At 46.8% G+C, this 25,673-nt stretch overlaps 2 protein-coding genes across 2 annotated transcripts; both read right to left on the bottom strand.

The window, feature by feature from the left end:
* Window positions 1-831: 831 nt before the first annotated feature.
* Window positions 832-10,694, bottom strand: LOC114592742 (epididymal secretory protein 4-like). The gene is made up of 6 exons (XM_077923488.1): window positions 10,527-10,694; window positions 9,582-9,718; window positions 8,914-8,984; window positions 4,428-4,517; window positions 2,976-3,077; window positions 832-848 (listed from the first exon to the last, which is right to left on the bottom strand). Exons 1-6 carry the CDS (start codon window positions 10,623-10,625, stop codon window positions 832-834), a joined length of 516 nt encoding a protein of 171 aa, XP_077779614.1. The 5' UTR covers window positions 10,626-10,694.
* A 5,397-nt stretch (window positions 10,695-16,091) lies between these two features.
* On the bottom strand, window positions 16,092-23,536 carry LOC114592741 (epididymal secretory protein 4-like). Its single transcript, XM_077923475.1, has 6 exons — window positions 23,402-23,536; window positions 22,991-23,124; window positions 22,264-22,334; window positions 19,667-19,756; window positions 18,249-18,350; window positions 16,092-16,319 (listed from the first exon to the last, which is right to left on the bottom strand). Exons 1-6 carry the CDS (start codon window positions 23,498-23,500, stop codon window positions 16,294-16,296), a joined length of 522 nt encoding a protein of 173 aa, XP_077779601.1. The 5' UTR covers window positions 23,501-23,536; the 3' UTR covers window positions 16,092-16,293.
* Between the last annotated feature and the right edge of the window lie 2,137 nt (window positions 23,537-25,673).

The following is a 25,673-nucleotide window of genomic DNA, read 5'->3' as shown; positions in this document are numbered from 1 at the left end:
AACATCTATATTTGCCCAGGCCTTAGGCAGTTGAGCATTACATTATTCTTTTATTATTCTATTTCCTCTTCCCCCTTTTCTTCTCTGCCCTGCTATTTTGTCCCTCTCAGTTTCTCTTCTCACCTTTCTCCCTCAGTCTTTCTTTTTTGAATTACAACCAGCCTCTCACTTATATTCTCTCGCCCTTCTGTACCCATTTCCCTTTCCACGGTTCTCATTCCAAGCCTTTTCGGAATGGGTGGAGCACTGGCTTACATGCAGGAGGTGCCTCTCTCTGGCACCTCCAATTAAAGGAAGAGCATGTCATGGGCAAAGCCTTTCTCATTCCAAGATTCTGGAGAGCTACTCCCAATGCAGAGTAGACAAGGGGTGGCCAACATGGTGAGCTTCATAGGTTGTTGAACCCCATCCATCAGTGCTATCAGTCCCAGTCAGCCTGGCCAATTGGCATGGATGGCCAAATTTGGAGAACCATATTGGGAACCTCTACAGCTGAGCACTCACTGGGCAGGTGCTTTGGCTGCTTGATAGGTTCATATATGTTTATCTTCTACCATTTGCCTTCCAATAATGCTTCTGACAAAGTTTGCAAGATCTAAGCAATGTATTTATTTCTAGAATAGTTTCAGGAGAGGGAGGAACCCAAAGACGTTGTTGTTCTAATTGCATCAATTTCTACAAGCTAGAAATGTGGTGAGTGGACAGAGGCATTGATCCGTAGTCATCATCATCTCCGCCATCCAGAAAGAGTAATGATTATTGGGTGTTTCTGATTATTAACCAATGCTGCAAATATATATGGAGAAATGCCATATCTGGCTATTAAGCAGCTTATGGAGTGCATTGTTCTGTGGGAGAAAGGAAGAGAAGAGTGTCAGGGAAAGTGGTAAGGAGGAAGAAAATGTGAGAAACTCATATGTATTTCTTTATTTGGAATCAGTGGCAGATGATGCCCATTGGGATTGGTGGCATGGGAGGCAGGGAGGCCAACAGCAGATGGAGCTAGAGCAAATGACAGCTGCAACCACAGCCAATGAGAGGCCCCCGCCTACTGAGCTCTACAGGGGCAAAACTGGGATGAAGGAGGAAGCTCTCAAGGAGTTCCACTCCTTGGCTGGTGGTCAGTAAGAAGGTGGGCATGTGAAGACTCCTTAGAGGCAGACTAAGGCTGGTGGGACCGTGTCCTATTTGCCTCAATGGGTCAGCCACTGTGAGGAACATGTGTATCTCACCATTCTAGTTCAAACCTGAGCCACTCAACACAGTTAAGAAATGCAGAAATTTTGGGGGTGGGAAACAGAGCATATAAAAATTTATGCCAATGAAAGAAGAGCAGATAAAATAAACAACACAGAGGTGTGAAAACCAAAGAGCTGAAGCAGCCAAGTATACTGACAGCAGCAAGAAAAGGTTTTGATATGTGGCCAGGAAGGACAAGTCCTCACCAAGGTCTGCTAGGTTTTCGGTGAAAACCTGGAAACTGCTAGGTTAGCAGGCGCTGGGACCGAACGACGGGAGCACACCCCGCCACGGGGATTCGAACTGCCGACCATGCGATCGGCAAGTCCTAGGCGCTGAGGTTTTACCCACAGTGCCACCCGCGTCCCCTTGGGGGGAATATGAACCTTCAAATACGATAGCCACCTAGGCCAGCATTCCATGTGTAACTTTTGGACTGGGTTTTTCCCCCAGTCTCCAGCCAAGTGGAAGCTGCCTCCTTGCAGCTGGGACTGAAGCTACTTTAATTATAATTAACTGGAATCTGAGCCCCATAAGGCAGCCAAAGACAGAGTTGATAGTCCCCAACCAGGCCATTATCTAGAGCTGGGAAATAGATAAAAAGGTAAAGGTAAAGGACCTCTGGACAGTTAAATCCAGTCAAAGGTGACTGTGGGGTTGTGGTGCTCATCTTGCTTCAGGCCGAGGGAGCCAGTATTTGTCTACAGACAGCTTTTCAGGTCATGTGGCCAGCATGACTAAATAATAATACTATTAATCATAATTTATTATTTATACCCCGCCCATCTGACTGGGTTTCCCCAGCCACTCTGGGTGGCTTCTAACAGAATATTAAAATACAATAGTCTATTACTGTAAACATTAAAAGCTTCCCTAAACAGGGCTGCCTGCAGCTTTTGGTGCAACGGAACACAATGATGAAGGCAGAGCGCATGGAAATGCCATTCACCTTCCCACCACAGCGGTACCTATTTATCTAATTGAACTGGCGTGCTTTCAAAATGCTAGATTGGCAGGAGCTCGGACAGAACAACTGGAGCTCAGCCCATTGCAGGTATTCGAACTGCCTGCCTTCTGATTGGCAAGCCCAAGAGGCTCAGCGGTTTAGACCACAGCGCCACCTGCGTTCCTCAGCTGGTCTCTAGCCAGACCCTGCCCAGGAGCCAGAATTGCTGGAGTCCCACCACACACACCACCCCAGCTGAGGGATGTAGAACAAACTCCTTCCTATCCATTCCCACAGCTAGGTCCAAATTGTCTGCTGCCCTTAGCAAATCAACCCCCCACTCAATTCCTGATAGCTTCAGGTGCTTTAATTATGATTAAGCATGGAAATCAGACCTCAGTTAATTTCAGTGATTTAACTACAGTGGTACCTTGGTTGTCGAACGTAATCTGTTCCAGAAGACCATTCGACTTCTGAAACTTTCGACAACCAAGGCGCAATGAGCAGTCGGCAAATTCAATTGAGACAATTGAGAAATGAGCTTCAGTAGCCGTTCGACTTCCGAGGTGCATTCAAATCGGAAGCATTTATTTCCAGGTTTCCGGCGAAAACCAAAATGTTCAACTTCTGAAGCATTCAGCAAACGAGGTACCACTGTACTCAAACTGTAGTGGTGATTCAGATTTGTGAATCTCTCTGAGACTATAGCTATAGCTCCTCAGATTCTGTTTCACACAGAGACATTCATACACATCTACAATAAAAAAATATTAGGATCAGGTTGCCTTACCGACATTTCCAAAGTATTTGATGTGTGCCTCAGGAAAGTTTTGCTCCAAAACTAATTTCTTGAATTTTTCTTTGATGTCATCTCCCACTTCTGATCCCCTAGCTTTAAACACAAGCAAAGGTTGAGTAAATTGTTGTTCTCAGAAAGGCTGAAATATCTGTTTTATGTCTATAGAGCACCCAAAGTCTCTTATTCTTGCCATCTTCTCTGGATTGTCCATTAGACAGTCAGGAACAGAACCCCCATGAAACCAGAGAAGAGGATCTAAGGAGGCCTGGCCAAACTTGGCCCTCTAGAGGTTTTGGGGCTACAATTCCCATCATCCATGACCACTGGTCCTGCTAGCTAGGGATGATGGGAGTTGTAGTCCCAAAACATCTGGTGGGCCATGTTTGGCCATGTCTGATCCAAAGGAACTGAAAGCCTACACAGGTGCTGACTGTCCCTATTTGCTAGTGGGAGGCTTTATGGTAGCTGCTCTTTCTGCTGGATCATTGTTAATATTGCAGCCCCCTGTTTCCTTTTATTTTGGGGACACCTTTTATCTTCATGTGAAGTGCTAAAGTGGCCGTTCTTTAGGGTTCACCCCCTTTTCCAAAAAATATATTCCTTCATCCCGGGAAGGGCTGATTATTCCATTAGCCACTTTTTATTCTAGAAGATTATTGTAGTCAAGATTTTAAATAGGTTTTCCTCCTTCTTTTTAACTCTGTACAGTACAGGTGACTGTTGACAGCAAAAAAAGAGGGGGGGGGGTGTATATTAGCCAGATAAGTATAGATAAATATATTCAATAATTTTGTATTCTATTTTTGTATGTTAACTAGAGCCGTAATTGGATTGAACAGAACTTAGGGTACCCTTCCATAAAGTTAGGGTATCCGCCCAGATGTTTTAGGCAAAACCTTCCACCAGCCACCAAACTGTACTACAGGAGGAAAAGGCAGGGCAGGGCCAACTCCTTCAGCACAGCAGAGTGAGGAGCAGCACTGGCTCTGCCTCCTTCCTTTGAACTCTTCCTGCTCTGGCTGGTCCACAGAAAAACTTGAAACTCAGAACTTGAAACTGAGCTTGCTTCTTTCGTCTCCTCCCAACCCATTCTCCTTTTGTGACTTTCAGGTCGTGTGTGTGTGTGTGTGTGTGTGTGTGAGAGAGAGAGAGAGAGAGAGAGAGAGAGAGAGAGAGAGAGAGAGAGAGAGAGAGAGAGATTTGTAACTTCTTTGTGGCTGAAGAGTGAGTTGAAAAACAGCAACACTAACTAACTAACTAACTAACTAACTAACTAACTAACTAACTAACTAAAAGGCATCCTTTTTGCTGAACCACAGATATGCCACAGGGTGGAGTGAGGGTTATTGGTTTGTTTGTTTTATGTTGTGAACTGCTCTGAGATCTATGGGTGAAGAGCTGTATTTAATAAATAAAAATAAAATCCATTGCCATAACACATACCAGACAGATACATGGATTCGTGTTCTAATTTCTTCTTGTGCATAATGACATACTTTTCATAATCAATATCCATGACCTGGGCAATACCATCTATACAGGAAACAACACAAGATATTAACTGAAGGAAGCGGGTTCCTCATTTCTTTGCTGTTAGTGGAGGGGGGGCAGGCAAATGGGGATCAGCCACTCTTAGTCACCTTAATTCTTCATTCTTTCTCCCACCCCCTCATTAATATGTCTTCCGAATTTTAAGGGAGGTGAATCTCCATGACTTAATAAGTGTCCTGCCCAGGTCCACTGCCACAGATTGCCCTCCCTAAAGCAGGCAGTGGGAACCACCATTCCTTCACCCCCACACATTTCATCTTGCTCCCTGTCTTACTTTCCCCCTCTTTTAGCCATGGTGTTAGGCATGGCAGACTCCTCCAGCTCTTGAGTCAGAGAAAAGGGCGTCCTTCTTAAAAGGAAGGTGTTTGTGTGGCCAAGGCTGCAAGTAGTATGCTGAAAATCTAAAGTTAAATGTAAATGTTGACTAGTTACCATAGGAAATATATGATTATGTGGACACTCTCTCAACCCCTTCCCCAGAAGGCCTTGCTTTGAGGAAGGACACACACCCCCGCACCTCTTTCTCAATACAGTCATACCTCTAGTTACGTTCGCTTCATGTTGCGTTCACTTCATGTTGCAGATGCATTCTGCACGCTTCGCACATGCGCAGAATGGCCGTGTGCACTCCATGCTTGCACAGAAGCACCGCTCTAGTTGCGGACTTTTCGGTGTACAAACGGCACCCCAGAACATATTGTGTCCACAACTAGAGATACCACTGTATGTGGCAGGGAGGAGGGGGGACCTTAGACCCTGTTTGGAGACTAGCAGAGCAAGCAGGTTGCAGAGAGGCTCCAGACAGTGAGAACTCACCACCCCTTCTGCTCCTCCTTAACTTTGTTGAGAGCCGCCCACAGTGGCTGGGGTAACTCAGTCAGATGGACTGAGTAAGAAAATTGTTGTTGTTGTTGTTGTTTGCCTGGCTCTGTTAAACTAGAACTTTTCCTGCGGCATCCCAAGGGCTTTGGAGAACCTCACTAGAAAAGCAAAAACTAGCTGTGTTGGTCCATTTCAAAAATAATAAAACCCTCTAGGTGAGCATTACATTTATTTCAGGCAATCCTAGTGTCAGGAAAGACTGGCCAACTTTTAAGTTCTCCAGCACTCTTCATCGAGCACAATATTACCAAAATAATGATTAATTCGCCCACCCACCCAAAAAACCAATCAGACTGGGATGATATATATGAGGGCAGCTTATATATCCCTCAGCTGGATATATATGATGATATATATGATGATATATATGAGGGCAGCTTAAAGGATCAGTTGCAAGATAAAGATTGTAGGGTGACAGAGTCTCTTCCCAGTACTATGAACATCAGTTGTCTGGCTGCCAGGGATTCTGCGATAAAGAAGCAAAGACTGCTCCCCAGGTCTGAGAACATAGATCCCAGCTGTAACCCAGAACTCCCTTGTGCAGCCTTGAGTGAAACACTCAAGTTCCTCCTGGTTAAGCAGATGGGAGATCAAAAGAGAAAGCAGGAGTCTTCCATTTTGAAAAGCGCAAGATTAATTTTGGATGGCAACAAGGCAAATCATATCCTCCTAAGTAGGGAAGTAGAGGCATTGGTTTAACCATCTGCCATGAACCATAACTCAGGGGGTAAATCACTTCCTTTGCATGTGGAATGTCCCTGGTTCAATTCCTGATGTTGTGCAACTTAAAAGGATCCTGTCACTGGGATGGAAAGAGACTTCTGACACTGGGATGGAAAGAGCCACCGTCAGTCTGAGTGGGTCAAAATCAGGCAAACGGACAAATAGTTTTTGGCAGTTTCCTGTTACAGCGGTACCTCAGGTTACAGACGCTTCAGGTTACAGACTCCACTAACCCAGAAATAGTACATCGGGTCAAGAACTTTGCTTCAGGATGAGAACAGAAATCACGTGGCAGCGGTGCGGCGGGAGCAGGAGACCCCATTAGCTAAGGTGGTACCTCAGGTTAAGAACAGTTTCAGGTTAAGAACAGACCTCCCAAATGAATTAAGTTCTTAACCCGAGGTACCACTGTACTGTGATGATTCTTTTACCAACCTTCATATCCTGCTCTTTTGCTCTCAGATCACAAAACGCAGATGGAGATTTAAAAATATTTATATGTTTTGTTTGAACTGAGGGAAAATCAGCTTGCAAAAGAAGGGTTTGCATGAGGTAAAGATGGGCAAAGGACTTCCACATAATCACACTCTTACGTACCTTTAACTCCTCATTTGCCCTTCCTATCTCTTTGTTATTTAGACTGATAGTCTTATGCTGCATCCTCTTTTCAACCTCCTCCTCCTCCTCTCATTTCTCTCTTGAATCTCAAGATGAGAGGTCAGCTTGGAACGATCTTCCGAAAGAACTATGGAGCAAGCATAGCTGCCTTTGTTTTCTCTAGGCTACCTAGGTTTCGTGAGACCCAGTGCTTTCTTTCAAAAAAAAAGTTTAGGGGTCCTCTCATATTCCTACTCATATTGAAATACTGCCCCCCTCAGTGAGGCCAAACTTAGATTGACAAAATGTTTAAGGGTATGTGTCCCCCTGTGTCCCCCCAGAAAAAAGCACTGGCTAGACCAGTGTTTCCCAACCTTTTTTGGGCAAAGGCACACTTGTGTCATGAAAAAAATCTCGAGGCACACCACCATGCCAGATGGGGAAAGGTCACTTTTTACTTATGTAAAAAAAAATAAAAAAATAGTAACAGCATAGAAGGTAATGGTAGATGACGAAAGCCCATAGGGAAATCTCTGGGACAGCGGGCGGGAGCGCCTCCGCTGTCGCCCGCCAGCATTTTAAAAAGCCCCGGGACAGCGGGGGACTTCTCCGCTGTCCGGGGCGATCTTAAAATGCTGGCGGGCGGGAGCGAAGCCTCCGCTGTCGCCCGCCAGCATTTTAAAAAGCCCCGGGACAGCGGGGGACTTCTCTGCTGTTCCGGGGCAATTTAAAAGCCCCGGACCATGTCCCGATGCCCGGCGGCGGGCGGGAACGCCTCCCCCCGCCGCCCGCCATCGGGACCATGCCCCGATGCCGGGCGGTAGGGCGGGAACGCCTCCCCCCGCCGCCCGCCATCGGGACCATGCCCCAATGCCGGGCGGTGGGGCGGGAACGCCTCCCCCCGCCGCCCGCCATCGGGACCATGCCCCAATGCCGGGCGGTGGGGCGGGAACGCCTCCCCCCGCCGCCCGCCATCGGGACCATGCCCCAATGCCGGGCGGTGGGGCGGGAACGCCTCCCCCCGCTGCCCGCCATCGGGACCATGCCCCGATGCCGGGGGCGGGCGGGAACGCCTCCCCCCGCCGCCCGCTATCGGGACCATGCCCCGATGCCGGGCGGCGGGGCGGCGGGGCCGCGAAGCCTGGGCATGCTGATCTCAGCGCGCCCAGGCTTCGGCATGCCGGCATCTCTCCGCAAGCAGCGGCAGCGCTGCCGCTGCTTGCGGAGAGGTCCGTGAAGCCTGGGCGGACAGCTTTTGAAGGCGGGGGGGAGCAAAGACTTTCGCCCCCCGCCAGCCTTCAGAAGAGGTCCTGGACCTCTTCTGAAGGCCAGCGGGGGGCAAAAGTCTTTGCTCCCCCCTGCCTGCCTTCCCGGGAGAGCGGAGAAACGCAGCGCTTTTGAAGGCAGGCAGGGGGAGCAAAGGGAGGGCTTTTGAAGGCAGGCAGGGGGGAGCAAAGACTTTCGCCCCCCCCCAGCGCGCAGGGGGAGGGGAGCGGGCCGGAGGCGGGCGAGGGGGGCCGCGATCCCGCGCGCCGCGAACATGGCCTCCTTCCCCGCGGGCCCCGCCGAGCCCCCCCGGCCGGGGAGGGCGGCACGCCCCCGCCGCCGGAGGAGAGCAGAGGCAGGAGGAGGAGGACGAAGGCGCTGCCGAGGAGGTGCGCCAACTTCTGCCAACTTCGGCGCCCGCCCCGTCGCCGCAGGCTCCTCCCGGCCGAGAGCCAGAGGACGGCGGCGGAGCAGGAGGAGGAGGATCGGGTTTGGCGACGGCTGCTGTGTCCTCTCCAAGCGCGGGGCTGGCCTCCACCGCGCCCGATCCTCCGCGCTCGCCCGCTTCTCGGCGGAGCAGGTCTCGTGCGGGTGCGAGGCGCTGCTGCAGGCGGGCGACCCCGGCCGGCTGGGCCGCTTCCTGGGCTCGCTGCCGCCCGACGCCGAGGCGCCGTGCGACTCGCCCGCCTCCCTCCCACGGCACACCAGGCAACGTCTCGCGGCACAGTAGTGTGCCGCGGAACACCGGTTGGGAAACACTGGGCTAGACCTAGAAACCTTTTTCTAGGCAAGTTAATGGGGAAAAGAACAGATGTTTGAACATTTGCCCAAATCACAGCATCTGGATCTTCTGATCACAAAACATACTTTTTCATCAGGTAATAGGGTGGCTCATGGTACTCATATTTACCAGGAAATTCGAATACACCAGGTTTGTCAGTGTGCTTGAACACAAGAGCTGATTGTTTGCAGACACCATCCCTGGAAAAGAGAGCTAAGTGAAAGCACTTCAAAACCAGATACCCAGCCTGCTTCCTGCCTTGCCTCCTCTACTTGTATTTTTTAGGGTGTCAGAGCCACTGATGGAAGAATACAGTACCAGTAAGATGCCTTAGACTTTACCAGAGGGAAGGATAGCCAGAGTGTCAAGAGGAACGGCACCCTGTTGCTATCAATGCCTTCAAAATGAACAGGCCTTTTTGGAGGCCTCTACATTATCAAATGGTTTCCACAGGATTACTCAATGTCTCCATTGGCATTCCAGCTATGTTTTATTTATATCGCTATGCCCAACCTAAGTGGCTCATTATGATATATTAAGATAAAAAAGACATGTGGTCTTCCCTAAGCAGCAGCTCTGTACAAAATCTGGACATTTCTCCATCCAGCTCAATAATTTCTACACTGACTGGCAGTGCCAGAAACTTTATGCCCTTTCCAAAGCATCTCAAAATGATTTCAGGGGAAATCAGGGCTGTGGCTCAGTGGCAGAGCACCTGCTCTGCATGCACAAGGACCCCGGTTCAATTCCCAGCCTATGCATGATGGGAGGAGAGGTATCAGTTGTAAGGTACTAACGACATATAATTAGCGGTGATTTTCATATCTCCATCCAAAACCTCCACCGTGTGGTCCATCGGTGATATTTTCTTATCATGCTCATTCAACTCAGGCAACTTGGAAGCGATCCCGATGGGGTGCCACTTCCCGATAGCCTAAAACAGAAGAATTTTGATTGACATTTTAGGGAGCAACGAAAGGTGATAGGTTTAAATATATAAAATAGCAACGTCCAGTCGGTTGGCTGCGAAAGTAATGTTGGTTGTAGCGCTGCATTCAATTTTCAGTGCTGCACTTTCTGATGTGCAATTTTTGTCATCCCCCCCCCACACAAATGCTCAGCAACTCTGGCCAACCCCCCCCCCCCCAAAAAAAACCCCACACTCTCCTCCTCCCTCCAATGACAATGCATAGATTACTGCCAGTTATTTTATCCTGGGAGTACATTGCAGTCTCTGGGGAGTTGGACGTGCCTGATATAAAGCAGCCCACCTCATCTCTGTAATTTTCCTACCAGAGCTAGAAGCACAAATCAAAATCAGGCAGCCATTAATCCGCTGATAGCCAAGTTTGTGGGCCTGGGGGAGAGGAGAAGGGGGACCCAAAAGCAACAGGGCCTTTACTGTGAGCATTCAAGATCAACAACCCTAATCTGCCGTTTGCCATCTGATTGGATTTACTCTAGCTCATTGATTTTAGAATGTATTTTTATTCCCTGCCTCATATTACATTAATGTTTTATATTCTTGTTGTTAGCCGCTCTGAGCCCAGTCCTTGGCCAGAGTGGGCAGGGTATAATTATTATTATTATTATTATTATTATTATTATTATTATTATTATTAACTCAAGAGCAAAGCTGCTCAGGTGTCCTATCCAGAGTCCTAAGAGAAGCAAGGTCAGAGGGTAGAGGGCAAACATCACTCATTTCCACAGGTTGCAAGCCCCATCTGTAAACGTCTTACCTTTTGGGGGTCAAAATTCGGGTACAAAGGGATGTCAGCACTGACAGGAAATATGTAGGCAGGGGTCAGTCCAAACACCAGCAGCAGCACAGCAATCATCCTGGAGCTGGTTCTCTCCTGCTCTTACTGTGAACACCGTGTGCAGGGGGAGAGAATGATGGTCCAGGGTTGCAGCAGCCCAGTTTAAATATCTGTCTCCAAATGTCTTCAAAGCACATCCCACTCACCAACTTATGCCAAAGGGAAGAACAGAGTGGGAGCAAGAGGGTTATTTTTGAAGGGAATTAGTTTTATTTGTGGTGTGGAACAAGGTGGAGTCTCCTTTGTGCTTCAGAAGAAGGGAACAAACATGCTTGTTCTCTTGGGTTGTTGAGGGGGATGTTCTTGAGGGGGGTGTTCAAGGCTGGCACATTCCCTTCCTGGGCAAGTACAGAGGTCACAGGTGCTCCATGGCATCTCCTCCACCCACCCCACCCCATCTCCACAAGCTGGCCCAGCCCTTAATGACTTGTGGTCTTTTCAGCAAAAGGAGTAGAAGACCTATCACAGAATGAAATACTTAAGCTTATCCAGGATATTAGTTCACTGGACCACACATCCCAATTGCTGGTGGTGGGAACTGCCACCTCAGGGACCTGATCAGGCCCACCAAACTTTCCCCGGTGGCAGCACTGCCACAGGTAGGGGAATGTGCAGAAGACCAGCAGGTGCGGAACAATTATCCTAACCATGGGTTGAAACTAGTACACCCAGCCCAGTGCCAAAATGGAAATATAGATCATCCCTTGCCACCCACCCTGCTCCCAAAATAGATCTGATGAGCGATGGGGAGATGGTCATCTAGTATTGTGGAGAAATCCACCCTAAGCAGTTCATTCTGTGAAAAGCCTTCTACCTCTTTTGTGGGGCAAGGGATGGTGGCAGATGTAAGTCTTTAAGCTCTGGGCAAACTTGGGTGAGGGGAGGAAGGCAATGCCTCAGAGATCATGTTATCTTTGCACCCACCCGGGAATGGAATGTGCCAGCCTTCAAAAACATCCCCCTCAACATCCCAAGAGAACAAGCATGTTTGTTCCCTTCTTCTGAAGCACAAAGGAGTCTCCACAGGCTTCGATCAAATGCCAAATGGCCACTTGGGCAAGACGAATCTCCAGCCACATCTTTGTACGTGAGAGGTAGGAGGGGAGGAAATCAAAAGTAGTGATGTTATTCCTCTATAGGCTGCTATTGAAGGTCACTCCTCTTAGTTGCTGCAATGTACCTTGTTCCACCCACCCCACAAATAAACCAATTCCCTTTTAAAAAAATAGGCCTGTTAAGTAGCATCTGTGTGGAGACAGCATTGACATAGTTGGCATAACAGAAATCTGGTGGAACACAGAGCATCTGTGTGACACAGATTCAGGTAGGTAGCCGTGTTGGTCTGATGCAGTAGAAATAGATAGATGATAGATGATAGATAGATAGATAGATGATAGATAGATAGATAGATAGATATAGTCCAGTAGCACCTTAGAGACCAACTAAATTTGTTCTTGGTATGAGCTTTTGTGTGCATGCACGCTTCTTCAGATACACTGAAAAAGAAGTCACCGGACCTTTATATATATAGTGAGAGGGTGGGAAGGGTATTACTCAGAAGGGTTGTGGGAATGGGTGAAAGGGAAGAATCCAAAATAGAAGGCATTGTAGCAATGGATGAGTTCAACTACCCTCACTATTTTCTTCCATGATAGTTTTGCAAACAAGTAATGGTGGCGGGGGCAGGGGCTTTACCTTCACAAACATTGTCCAGCCCAAAATGAAGCACATTGATATTTCATTATTTATAATATTTATAAGTTGCCCCATAACAGGATGTTTTCCAGGCAGCTTTCCAACCACAGAATAAAGCAAATTAAAATTCATTGATGGCAAAATAAAAGTGAGGCACAGGTCAAATCTGTGTCCAGGGCAGCTGTTTACCAGCTCCATCTGGTATGCAGGCTGAGACCCTATCTGCCTGCGGACTGCCTCGCAAGAGTGGTGCATGCTCTGGTTATCTTCCGCTTGCACTCTACATGGGGCTACCTTTGAAGGTGACCCAGAAACTTCAACTAATCCAGAATGCGGCAGCTAGACTGGTGACTGGGAGTGGCCGCCGAGACCATATAACACCGGTCTTGAAAGACCTACATTGGCTCCCAGTATGTTTACGAGCACAATTCAAAGTGTTGGTGCTGGCCTTTAAAGCCCTAAATGGCCTTGGTCCAGTATACCTGAAGGAGCGTCTCCACCCCCATCATTCTGCCCGGATGCTGAGGTCCAGCACTGAGGGCCTTCTGGCGGTTCCCTCATTGCGAGAAGCCAAGTTACAGGGAACCAGGCAGAGGGCCTTCTCGGTAGTGGCACCCACCCTGTGGAACGCCCTCCTATCAGATGTCAAAGAGAACAACAACTACCACACTTTTAGGAGACATCTGAAGGCAGCCCTGTTTAGGGAAGCTTTTAATGTTTGATGTGTCACAGTATTTTAATATTTTTTTGGAAGCCGCCCAGAGTGGCTGGGGAAGCCCAGCCAGATGGGCGGGGTATAAATAATAAATTATTATTATTATTATTATTATTATTATTATTATTATTATTATTATTATCATCATCATCATGGCACAAGGTATGACTCAAGAAATCTAGAACAGTGTTACAATCTAGATTTACAAGCTCTGCTGGAGAGGGTGTCCCAGAACTGAAATGCCACCACTGACAAGTCCTTTTCACTAATAGCCACCTGTGTTTTTCATTTGATGAGGCAGCTAACAAAGCATAGCTGTTCCTATCCAAGTAGGGTCAGCAGGTGAGCCACCAGCCAAAGCTGATGGAAAGCACTCCATGTCATGGAGACTATTTGTATCTCCAGCAGCAATGATCGATTCAGAAATACCTGTAAGCTGGCAAATTGATGTCTCATTGTGACTTGATCCAGACATGTTGCCCACATGTTTGGATGAAGAACACAGCAGTATCTCTGTTTTATTTGGATTGAGCTAAATACTGTAGCAGAATGCTACATTTAAATATATTATTATTATTGGAGGGAGTGGGCTGTATGCCAAGAACCTTCTAATTTCTAGATCCAGCAATAATCTAAGGAAGGATTCAAATTGTTGGAATAGCCACATCAGTTTCTTGATATTGGCACTCTAAATATGGGTTGTTAAGGTGACAAAGGAAGTGGTTGTCTGCCAGATGACAAATGAGTGGGGGGCCATCCCTCAACTCGCTAATACTTAGAAAAGGGCCAGAGGTGAGGGTGTTGGGTTTTTTGGTGTATGCAAGTGTAATGGTTCTAGGGGTTGCTCGTGCGTAAGTTGCCGCCATTCCTGGCTAGGTTACCTGGTTGAACCCTTTCTGTCTGGACAGCCTCTAGCTTTGTGGCTGTCTCAGTCACTGGCAGTTCCCTGACATCCACCTCCCCCCCAGGACCCCCTCTACCCCCGGCCCGACTTTCTGATCCAACCTCGTCCCTTTCCTCGGCCGACGATGCGGGGAATCCCCTGAAGGAGCTGTCGCCATCCTCTGAGGATTCAAAACCCGCTTCCCACCCGCTCCGATCTCTTCCCGCGGGGTGGGCTTCCCAGTCTGATTCTTCTCCCTCTGACACCTCCCCTCCCTCCTCTTCGGAGGCAGGAAAACCCACAAAGTCCTCTTCGTCGTCTGTGGTTCCAAATTCTTCCTCCCAGAATCTCGCTAGTGGTTTTGGTTTATCTGGGAACAGGCTGTGGAATTCTTCCACTAGATAGAGAGTTGCCTGCATGCCGAAGCCTGCGCACGCTGAGCTCAGTGCGTCCAGGCTTTGCGGACCTCTCCGCAAGCAGCGGGAGCCAGCGCTAGGCTCCCACGGCTTGCAGAGAGCTGCCTGTTTGGGGGCTGGGGTCAGGGGAAGCTCGGGCCTCCCCCGCCCCAGCCCTGCGCCTGGGGGAAAAATAATTTTTTCCCTTTATTTCCCCCCCAAAAAACTAGGTGCGCCTTATGGGACGGTGCGTCCTATAGGGCGAAAAATACGGTAAATTTGCCCATTCCCTTGCATTTTAGTTCACTGATGCCCAAGATGACAATATTTATTCTTGCCATCTCATGCTTGACCACATCCAGCTTACAATGATTCATGGATCTTACATTCCAGGTTCCGATGCAATATTTTTCTTTACAGCATTGGACTTTCTTTTCACTTCCAGGCATATCCGCAACTGAGCTACATTTTGGCTTTGGCCCAGCCGCTTCATCAGCTCTGAATCTACTTGTACTTGTCCTCCGCTCTTCCTCAGTAGCATGTTGGACGCCTTCCGACCTGAAGGGCTCATCTTCCAGCATCATAACTTTTATATGCCTGTTGTTATTATCCATGGAGGTTTCTTGGCAGGGATACTGGAGTGGCTTGCCGGTTCCTGCTCCAGGTGGATCACGTTTAGTCAAAACTTTCCCCTATGACCTGTCTGTCTTGGGTGGCCCTACCTGGCAAAGCTCATAGCTTCTCTGAGTTATTCAAGCCCCTTCACCATGACAAGGCAGAGATCCATGAAGGGCATAAATCTTTACTCAAAGTAAAAACTGCAGATTATGGCATACTCTCAACATGTCCCAATTTTCCAGGGACAGTCCTGGAATTACAGAAGCTATTTCTGATTTTATCCCAGCATGTCCCACTTTTCCTTCTTCCTCCCCTCCATGTTTTGGAGAACAAATAAAAGTGGTGTGTTTTTATGTGTAGGTGCCAAAGCCGACTCCTGTTTCTACTTAAAATAAAATCCCTGCACCGAATGAAAGGAATGGTGAAATTGGCATTCATGGTAAGATGTAACCAATCCACTTTAAATTATTTAATTGCAATGCTTCTGCAGCCAGCCAGGTATGGAGTGTTGCAGCAACACAGGCAATTGGCTATGTCATTTGCCAAAACCTTCTCTCTCCAGAGGAATTGGGGTTGAAACACCTATATTTGCCCAGGCCTTAGGCAGTTGTGCATTATATTATTCTTTTATTATTATATTTCCTCTTCCCCTTTTTCTTCTCTGCCCTGCTATTTTGTCCCTCTCAGTTTCTCTTCTCACCTTTCTCCATCAGTCTTTCTTTTTTGAATTACAACCAGCCACTCACATATATTCTCTCACCCTTCTCACCCTTTCCACGGTTCTCATTCCAAGGCTTTTCGGAATGGGTGGAGCACTGGCTTACATGCATGAGGTGCCTCTCTCTGGCACCTCCAATTAAAGGAAGAGCATGTCATGGGCAAAGCCTTTCTCATTCCAAGATTCTGGAGAGCTACTCTCAATGCAGAGTAGACAAGGGGTGGCCAACATGGTGAGCTTCATAGGTTGTTGAACCCCATCCATCAGTGCTATCAGTCCCAGTCAGCCTGGCCAATTGGCATGGATGGCTGAACCATATGGAGAACCATATTGGGAACCTCTACAGCTGAGCACTCACTGGGCTTGATAGGTTCATATATGTTTATCTTCTCCCATTTTGACCTCCAATAATGCTTCTGACAAAGTGTGCAAGATCTAAGCAATGTATTTATTTCTAGAATAGTTTCAGGAGAGGGAGGAACCCAAAGATGTTGTTGTTCTAATTGCATCAATTTCTACAAGCCAGAAATGTGGTGAGTGGACAGAGGCATTGATCCGTAGTCATCATAATCTCCACCAACCAGAAAGAGTAATGATTATTGGTTGTTTCTGATTATTAACCAATGCTGCAAATATATATGGAGAAATGCTGTATCTGGTTATTAAGCAGCTTTTGGAGTGCATTGTTCTGTGGGAGAAAGGAAGAGAAGAGTGTCAGGGAAAGTGGTAAGGAGGAAGAAAATGTGAGAAACTCATATGTATTTCTTTATTTGGAATCAGTGGCAGATGATGCCCATTGGGATTGGTGGCATGGGAGGCAGGGAGGCCAACAGCAGATGGAGCCAGAGCAAATGACAGCTGCAACCACAGTCAACGAGAGGCCCCCACCTACTGAGCTCTACAGGGGCAACACTGAGATGAAGGAGGAAGCTCTCAAGGAGTTCCACTCCTTGGCAGGTGGTCAGTAAGAAGGTTGGTGGGACCGTGTCCTATTTGCCTCAATGGGTCAGCCACTGTGAGGAACATGTGTATCTCACCATTCTAGTTCAAAACTGAGCCACTCAACACAGTTAAGAAATGCAAAAATTTTGGGGGTGGGAAACAGAGCATATAAAAATTTATGCCAATGAAAGAAGAGCAGATAAAATAAACAACACAGAGGTGTAAAATCCAAAGAGCAGAAGCAGCCAAGTATACTGACAGCAGCAAGAAAAGGTTTTGATATGTGGCCAGGAAGGACGGGTCCTCACTAAGGTCTTTGGGGGGAAATGAACCTTCAAATACGATAGCCACCTAGGCCAGCATCCCATGTGTAACTTTTGGCTGGGTTTTTCCCCCAGTCTCCAGCCAGTGGAAGCTGCCTCCTTGCAGCTGGGACTGAAGCTACTTTAATTATAATTAACTGGAATCTGAGCCCCATAAGGCAGCCAAAGACAGAGTTGATAGTCCCCAACCAGGCCATTATCTAGAACTGGGAAATAGGTAAAAAGGTAAAGGTAAAGGACCCCTGGACAGTTAAATCCAGTCAATGGTGACTGTGGGGTTGTGGTGCTCATCTTGCTTCAGGCCGAGGGAGCCAGTATTTGTCTACAGACAGCTTTTCAGGTCATGTGGCCAGCATGACTAAATAATAATACTATTAATCATAATTTATTATTTATACCCCACCCATCTGGCTGGGTTTCCCTAGCCACTCTGGGTGGCTTCCAACAGAATATCAAAATGCAATAGTCTATTAAACATTAAAAGCTTCCCTAAACAGGGCTGCCTGCAGCTTCTGCTGCAATGGAAAACAATGATGAAGGCGGAGCACATGGAAATGCCATTCACCTTCCCACCACAGCGGTACCTATTTATCTAATTGAACTGGCGTGCTTTCGAAATGCTAGATTGGCAGAAGCTCGGACAGAACAACTGGAGCTCAGCCCATTGCAGGTATTCGAACTGCCTGCCTTCTGATTGGCAAGCCCAAAAGGCTCAGCAGTTTAGACCACAGTGCCACCCGCGTCCCTCAGCTGGTCTCTAGCCAGACCCTGCTCAGGAGCCAGAATTGCTGGAGTCCCACCACACACACCACCCCAGCTGAGGGATGTAGAACAAACTCCTTCCTATCCATTCCCACAGCTAGGTCCAAATTGTCTGCTGCCCTTAGCAAATCAACCCCCCACTCAATTCCTGATAGCTTCAGGTGCTTTAATTATGATTAAGCATGGAAATCAGACCTCAGTTAATTTCAGTGATTTAACTACAGTGGTACCTTGGTTGTCGAACGTAATCTGTTCCAGAAGACCATTCGACTTCTGAAACTTTCGACAACCAAGGCGCAATGAGCAGTCGGCAAATTCAATTGAGGCAATTGAGAAATGAGCTTCAGTAGCCGTTCGACTTCCGAGGTGCATTCAAATCGGAAGCATTTATTTCCAGGTTTCCGGCGAAAACCAAAATGTTCAACTTCTGAAGCATTCAGCAAACGAGGTACCACTGTACTCAAACTGTAGTGGTGATTCAGATTTGTGAATCTCTCTGAGACTATAGCTATAGCTCCTCAGATTCTGTTTCACACAGAGACATTCATACACATCTACAATAAAAAAATATTAGGATCAGGTTGCCTTACCGACGTTCCCAAAGTATTTGATGTGTGCCTCAGGAAAGTTTTGCTCCAAAACTAATTTCTTGAATTTTTCTTTGATGTCATCTCCCACTTCCGATCCCCTAGCTTTAAACACAAGCAAAGGTTGAGTAAATTGTTGTTCTCAGAAAGGCTGAAATATCTGTTTTATGTCTATAGAGCACCCAAAGTCTCTTATTCTTGCCATCTTCTCTGGATTGTCCATTAGACAGTCAGGAACAGAACCCCCATGAAACCAGAGAAGAGGATCTAAGGAGGCCTGGCCAAACTTGGCCCTCTAGAGGTTTTGGGGCTACAATTCCCATCATCCATGACCACTGGTCCTGCTAGCTAGGGATGATGGGAGTTGTAGTCCCAAAACATCTGGAGGGCCATGTTTGGCCATGTCTGATCCAAAGGAACTGAAAGCCTACACAGGTGCTGACTGTCCCTATTTGCTAGTGGGAGGCTTTATGGTAGCTGCTCTTTCTGCTGGATCATTGTTAATATTGCAGCCCCCTGTTTCCTTTTATTTTGGGGACACCTTTTATCTTCATGTGAAGTGCAAAAGTGGCCGTTCTTTAGGGTTCAACCCCCTTTTCCAAAAAATATATTCCTTCATCCCGGGAAGGGCTGATTATTCCATTAGCCACTTTTTATTCTAGAAGATTATTGTAGTCAAGATTTTAAATAGGTTTTCCTCCTTCTTTTTAACTCTGTACAGTACAGATGACTGTTGACAGCAAAAAAAGGGGGGGTGTATATTAGCCAGATAAGTATAGATAAAGATATTCAATAATTTTGTATTCTATTTTTTTATGTTAACTAGAGCCGTAATTGGATTGAACAGAACTTAGGGTACCCTTCCATAAACTTAGGGTATCCGTCCAGATGTTTTAGGCAAAACCTTCCACCAGCCACCAAACTGTACTACAGGAGGAAAAGGCAGGACAGGGCCAACTCCTTCAGCACAGCAGAGTGAGGAGCAGCACTGGCTCTGCCTCCTTCCTTTGAACTCTTCCTGCTCTGGCTGGTCCACAGAAAAACTTGAAACTCAGAACTTGAAACTGAGCTTGCTTCTTTCCTCTCCTCCCAACCCATTCTCCTTTTGTGACTTTTAGGGTGTGTGTGTGGGTGTGTGGGTGTGGGTGTGTGTGTGTGTGTGTGTGTGTGAGAGAGAGAGAGAGAGAGAGAGAGAGAGAGAGAGAGAGATTTGTAACTTCTTTGTGGCTGAAGAGTGAGTTGAAAAACAGCAACACTAACTAACTAACTAACTAGCATCCTTTTTGCTGAACCACAGATATGCCACAGGGTGGAGTGAGGGTTATTGGTTTGTTTGTTTTATGTTGTGAACTGCTCTGAGATCTATGGGTGAAGAGCTGTATTTAATAAATAAAAATAAAATCCATTGCCATAACACATACCAGACAGATACATAGCTTCATGTTCTAATTTCTTCTTGTGCATAATGACATACTTTTCATAATCAATATCCATCATGTGGGCAATACCATCTATACAGGAAACAACACAAGATATTAACTGAAGGAAGCGGGTTCCTCATTTCTTGGATGTTAGTGGGGGGGGGCAGGCAAATGGGGATCAGCCACTCTTAGTCACCTTAATTCTTCATTCTTTCTCCCACCCCCTCATTAATATGTCTTCCGAATTTTAAGGGAGGTGAATCTCCATGACTTAATAAGTGTCCTGCCCAGGTCCACTGCCACAGATTGCCCTCCCTAAAGCAGGCAGTGGGAACCACCATTCCTTCACCCCCACACATTTCATCTTGCTCCCTGTCTTACTTTCCCCCTCTTTTAGCCATGGTGTTAGGCATGGCAGACTCCTCCAGCTCTTGAGTCAGAGAAAAGGGCGTCCTTCTTAAAAGGAAGGTGTTTGTGTGGCCAAGGCTGCAAGTACTATGCTGAAAATCTAAAGTTAAATGTAAATGTTGACTAGTTACATAGGAAATGTATGATTATGTGGACACTCTCTCAACCCCTTCCCCAGAAGGCCTTCCTTTGAGGAAGGACACCCCCCCCCCCGCACCTCTTTCTCAATACAGTCATACCTCTAGTTGCGTTCGCTTCATGTTGCAGATGCATTCTGCACGCTTCGCACATGCACAGAATGGCCGTGTGCACTCCATGCTTGTGCAGAAGCAGCGCTCTAGTTGCGGACTTTTTGGGGTGTTGTTTGCCTAGCTCTGTTAAACTAGAACTTTTCCTGCGGCATCCCAAGGGCTTTGGAGAACCTCACTAGAAAACCAAAAACTAGCTGTGTTGGTCCATTTCAAAAATAATAAAACCCTCTAGGTGAGCATTACATTTATTTCAGCCAATCCTAGTATAAGGAAAGACTGGCCAACTTTTAAGTTCTCCAGCACTCTTCATCGAGCACAATATTACCAAAATAATGATTAATTCACCCACCCACCCACCCAAAAAACCAATCAGACTGGGATGATATATATGAGGGCAGCTTAAAGGATCAGTTGCAAGATAAAGATTGTAGGGTGACAGAGTCCCTTCCCAGTACTATACAGATCAGTTGTCTGGCTGCCGGGGATTCTGTGATAAAGAAGAAAAGACTGCTCCCCAGGTCTGAGAACATAGATCCCAGCTGTAACCCAGAACTCCCTTGTGCAGCCTTGAGTGAAACACTCAAGTTCCTCCTGGTTAAGCAGAGGGGAGATCAAAAGAGAAAGCAGGAGTCTTCCATTTTGAAAAGCGCAAGATTAATTTTGGATGGCAACAAGGCAAATCATATCCTCCTAAGTAGGGAAGTGGAGGCATTGGTTTAACCATCTGCCATGAACCATAACTCAGGGGGTAAATCACTTCCTTTGCATGTGGAATGTCCCTGGTTCAATTCCTGATGTTGTGCAACTTAAAAGGATCCTGTCACTGGGATGGAAAGAGACTTCTGACACTGGGATGGAAAGAGCCACCGTCAGTCTGAGTGGGTCAAACTCAGGCAAATGGACAAATAGTTTTTGGCAGTTTCCTGTTACAGCGGTACCTCAGGTTACACACGCTTCAGGTTACAGACTCCACTAACCCAGAAATAGTACATCGGGTCAAGAAATTTGCTTCAGGATGAGAACAGAAATCAAGTGGCAGCGGTGCGGCGGGAGCAGGAGACCTCATTAGCTAAGGTGGTACCTCAGGTTAAGAACAGTTTCAGGTTAAGAACAGACCTCCTGAACGAATTAAGTTCTTAACCCGAGGTACCACTGTACTGTGACGTCTCTTTTACCAACCTTCATATACTGCTCTTTTGCTCTCAGATCACAAAACGCAGATGGAGATTTAAAAATATTTATATGTTTTGTTTGAACTGAGGGAAAATCAGCTTGCAAAAGAAGGGTTTGCATGAGGTAAAGATGGGCAAAGGACTTCCACATAACCAGACTCTTACGTACCTTTAACTCCTCATTTGCCCTTCCTATCTCTTTGTTATTTAGACTGATAGTCTTATGCTGCATCCTCTTTTCAACCTCCTCCTCCTCCTCTCACTTCTCTCTTGAATCTCAAGATGAGAGGTCAGCTTGGAACGATCTTCCGAAAGAACTATGGAGCAAGCATACCTGCCTTTGTTTTCTCTAGGCTACCTAGGTTTCGTGAGACCCAGTGCTTTCTTTCAAAAAAAAAGTTTAGGGGTCCTCTCATATTCCTACTCATATTGAAATACTGCCCCCCTCAGTGAGGCCAAACTTAAACAAAATGTTTAAGGGTATGTGTACCCCTGTGTACCCCCCAGAAAAAAGCACTGGCTAGACCTAGAAACCTTTTTCTAGGCAAGTTATGTATTTCCTAAAATAAACAACCTTATTGGTGGGTGAGTGATTGCACTGCTCTCCCCCTCATAACTCGATTTTGCACTCAAAAGAAATGGGAAAAGTAAATGGGAAAAAGAACAGATGTTTTAACATTTGCCCAAATCACAGCATCTGGATCTTCCGATCACAAAACATACTTTGTCATCAGGTAAGAGGGTGGCTCATGGCACTCGTACTTACCGGGAAATTCGAATACACCAGGTTTGTCAGTGTGCTTGAACACAAGAGCTGATTGTTTGCAGACACCATCCCTGGAAAAGAGAGCTAAATGAAAGCACTTCAAAACCAGATACCCAGCCTGCTTCCTGCCTTGCCTCCTCTACTTGTATTTTTTAGGGTGTCAGAGCCACTGATGGAAGAATACAGTACCAGTAAGATGCCTTAGACTTTACCAGAGGGAAGGATAGCCAGAGTGTCAAGAGGAACGGCACCCTGTTGCTATCAATGCCTTCAAAATGAACAGGCCTTTTTGGAGGCCTCAACATTATTAAGTGGCCCTCTCAATAGCTACAGGAAAGGTTTCCGCAGTATTTCTCAATATCTCCATTGGCATTCCAGCAATCTTTTATTTATATCGCTATGCCCAACCTAAGTGGCTCTTTATGATATATTAAGATTAAACAAGACCAAAAAAAAAGAGACAATAGGGGATGGGAAACATGTGGTCTTCCCTAAGCAGCAGCTCTGTACAAAATCTGGACATTGCTCCATCCAGCTCAATATTGTCTACACTGACTGGCAGTGCCAGAAACTTTATGCCCTTTCCAAAGCATCTCAAAATGATTTCGGGGAAATCAGGGCTGTGGCTCAGTGGTAGAGCACCTGCTTTGCATGCACAAGGACCCCGGTTCAATTCCCAGCCTATGCATGATGGGAGGAGAGGTATCAGTTGTAAGGTACTAACGACATATAATTAGCAGTGACTTTCATATCTCCATTCAAAAACTCCACCGTGTGGTCCATCGGTGATATTTTCTGATCATACTCAGTCAACTCAGGCAACTTGGAAGCTATCCCGATGGGGTGCCACTTCCCGACAGTCTAAAATAGAAGAATTTTGATTGACATTTTATAGGGCAGAGAAAGTTGACAAGCAACCCACCTCATCTCTAGCATTTTCCTACCAGAGCTAGGAGCATGTATCAAACTCAGGCAGCTTGCTGATCACCAAGCTTGTGGGTCTGGGGGAGAGGAGAAGGGGGACACAAAAGCAACAGGGCCTTTACTCAAGAGCAAAGCTGCTCTATGGGTATCCTATCTAGGTAAGGCTTCCCCATCCTGTTACTGTGGCTGAAAGTCCCATCTGTAAACGTCTTACCTTTTGGGGGTCAAAATTCGGGTACACAGGGATGTCAGCACTGACAGGAAATATGTTGGCAGGGGTCAGTCCAAACACCAGTAGCAGCACAGCAATCATCCTGGAGCTGGTTCTCTCCTGCTCTTACTGTGAACACCGTGTGCAGGGGGAGAGAATGATGGTCCAGGGTTGCAGCAGCCCAGTTTAAATATCTGTCTCCAAATGTCTTCAAAGCACATCCCACTCACCAACTTATGCCAAAGGGAAGAACAGAGTGGGAGCAAGAGGGTTATTTTTGAAGGGAATTAGTTTATTTGTGGTGTGGAACAAAGTGGAGTCTCCTTTGTGCTTCAGAAGAAGGGAACAAACATGCTTGTTCTCTTGGGTTGTTGAGGGGGTTGTTCTTGAGGGGGGTGTTCAAGGCTGGCACATTCCCTTCCTGGGCAAGTACAGAGATCACAGGTGCTCCATGGCATCTCCTCCACCCACCCCATCCCATCTCCATAAGCTGGCCCAGCCCTTAATGACTTGTGGTCTTTTCAGCAAAAGGAGTAGAAGACCTATCACAGAATGAAATACTTAAGCTGATCCAGGATATTAGTTCACTGGACCACACATCCCAATTGCTGGTGGTGGGAACTGCCACCTCAAGGACCTGATCAGGCCCACCAAACTTTCCCCGGTGGCAGCACTGCCACAGGTAGGGGAATGTGCAGAAGACCAACAGGTGCGGAACAATTATCCTAACCATGGGTTGAAACTAGTACACCCAGCCCAGTGCCAAAATGGAAATATAGATCATCCCTTGCCACCCACCCTGCTCCCAAAATAGATCTGATGAGCGATGGGGAGGTGGTCATCTAGTATTGTGGAGAAATCCACCCTAAGCAGTTCATTCTGTGAAAAGCCTTCTACCTCTTTTGTTGGCCAAGGGACGGTGGCAGATGTAAGTCTTTAAGCTCTGGGCAAACTTGGGTGAGGGGAGGAAGGCAATGCCTCAGAGATCATGTTATCTTTGCACCCACCCGGGAATGGAATGTGCCAGCCTTCAAAAACATCCCCCTCAACATCCCAAGAGAACAAGCATGTTTGTTCCCTTCTTCTGAAGCACAAAGGAGTCTCCACAGGCTTTGATCAAATGCCAAATGGCCACTTGGGCAAGACGAATCTCCAGCCACATCTTTGTACGTGAGAGGTGGGAAGGAAGGAAATCAAAAGTAGTGATGTTATTCCTCTATAGGCTGCCATTGAAGGTCACTCCTCTTAGTTGCTCAGGGAATGGGCTGCAATGTACCTTGTTCTACCCACCCCACAAATAAACCAATTCCCTTTAAAAAAAAAAAGGCCTGTTAAGTAGCATCTGTGTGAAGAGAGCATTGATATAGTTAGCATAACAGAAAACTGGTGGAACACAGAGAACCTGTGGGACAGAGTTATTTCTGGATATAAACTCTGTAGGAAAGAGTGGGATGTACTAGAGATGGTGCCACTCTGTGTATCAAAGACAACACTGAGTCCAGCAAGCTAGAAATCCCCAAAAGGGCAAACTTCTCCACAGAATTATTCAGTAATTCAGTACCGGGGATGTGCTTTTGTCCCCCCTGAACAAAACACTCAGGTATATTTTGAGCTGAAGAATGAAATCAAGGAAGAATCCGGAACAGAAGGCATTGTAGCAATGGGTGAATTCAACTACCCCCACATCCTGTTCTCACAGTGGCCAACCAGATGCCTGTGAGATGCACACAGGCATAACCTGTGCAATGGCACTCTCCTCTCTTGCAGTTTCCAAAAACTTGTATTCAGAAGCATCTTTCCTTCAAGTAAGCTCAAAAGAGCCATGTTTTGGTGCTATATCTGAATTGGAAATCACAACAGGAGTAGGCTGTGTGTGCTGGTCTTGTCTCTGCCCCTAAATCGCCATTCCTAGCCTGCTCCATCCTCAATGACTGGAAACCCCACAGATCTCTAGACCTGCAGGCTATTATTTTGAGTAGAAACATGTAGGATTGCGCTGTCAAGTTTCATTTCCTAGGCATTGCTTTAGCCAGATTCTCATAACAGGAGCTTATCACCATTGTATGGGGAAATCGAAGGTGAGGGGGATGTTTTTGCCTCAGCACTGTTCCTTTTGTTCCCTGGACTATTCAGAACACTTTGTAAACTCATTATTTTCTTTCATGATAGTTTTGCAAACGAGTAATGGGGAGGAGGGGGGGCTTTACACTTCACAAACATCATCCAGCCCAAAATGAAGCACTTTGATATTTCATTATGTATAATTATAAGTTGC

Source organism: Podarcis muralis, chromosome 2 (assembly GCF_964188315.1).
Source record: "Podarcis muralis chromosome 2, rPodMur119.hap1.1, whole genome shotgun sequence".
NCBI lineage: Eukaryota > Metazoa > Chordata > Lepidosauria > Squamata > Lacertidae > Podarcis > Podarcis muralis.
Note: the sequence above shows the minus strand (reverse complement) of the source record. Positions and strands in the feature narration are given on the sequence as shown.

What these genes read in the sequence shown, in the direction of transcription:
- LOC114592741 (XM_077923475.1), bottom strand. Translation starts at nt 23,500, where the DNA reads ATGATTGCTGTGCTGCTACTGGTGTTTGGACTGACCCCTGCCAACATA. An exon ending in TGGTGTATTCGAATTTCCCG is followed by an intron (nt 19,757 to 22,263) that starts GTAAGTACGAGT and finishes TTTCCTGTATAG; the next exon opens with ATGGTATTGCCCACATGATG. An exon ending in TGAAGCTATGTATCTGTCTG is followed by an intron (nt 18,351 to 19,666) that starts GTATGTGTTATG and finishes TTGTGTTTAAAG; the next exon opens with CTAGGGGATCGGAAGTGGGA.
- LOC114592742 (XM_077923488.1), bottom strand. Translation starts at nt 10,625, where the DNA reads ATGATTGCTGTGCTGCTGCTGGTGTTTGGACTGACCCCTGCCTACATA. An exon ending in CGAATTTTGACCCCCAAAAG is followed by an intron (nt 9,719 to 10,526) that starts GTAAGACGTTTA and finishes CTTCTGTTTTAG; the next exon opens with GCTATCGGGAAGTGGCACCC. An exon ending in CGAATCCATGTATCTGTCTG is followed by an intron (nt 3,078 to 4,427) that starts GTATGTGTTATG and finishes TTGTGTTTAAAG; the next exon opens with CTAGGGGATCAGAAGTGGGA.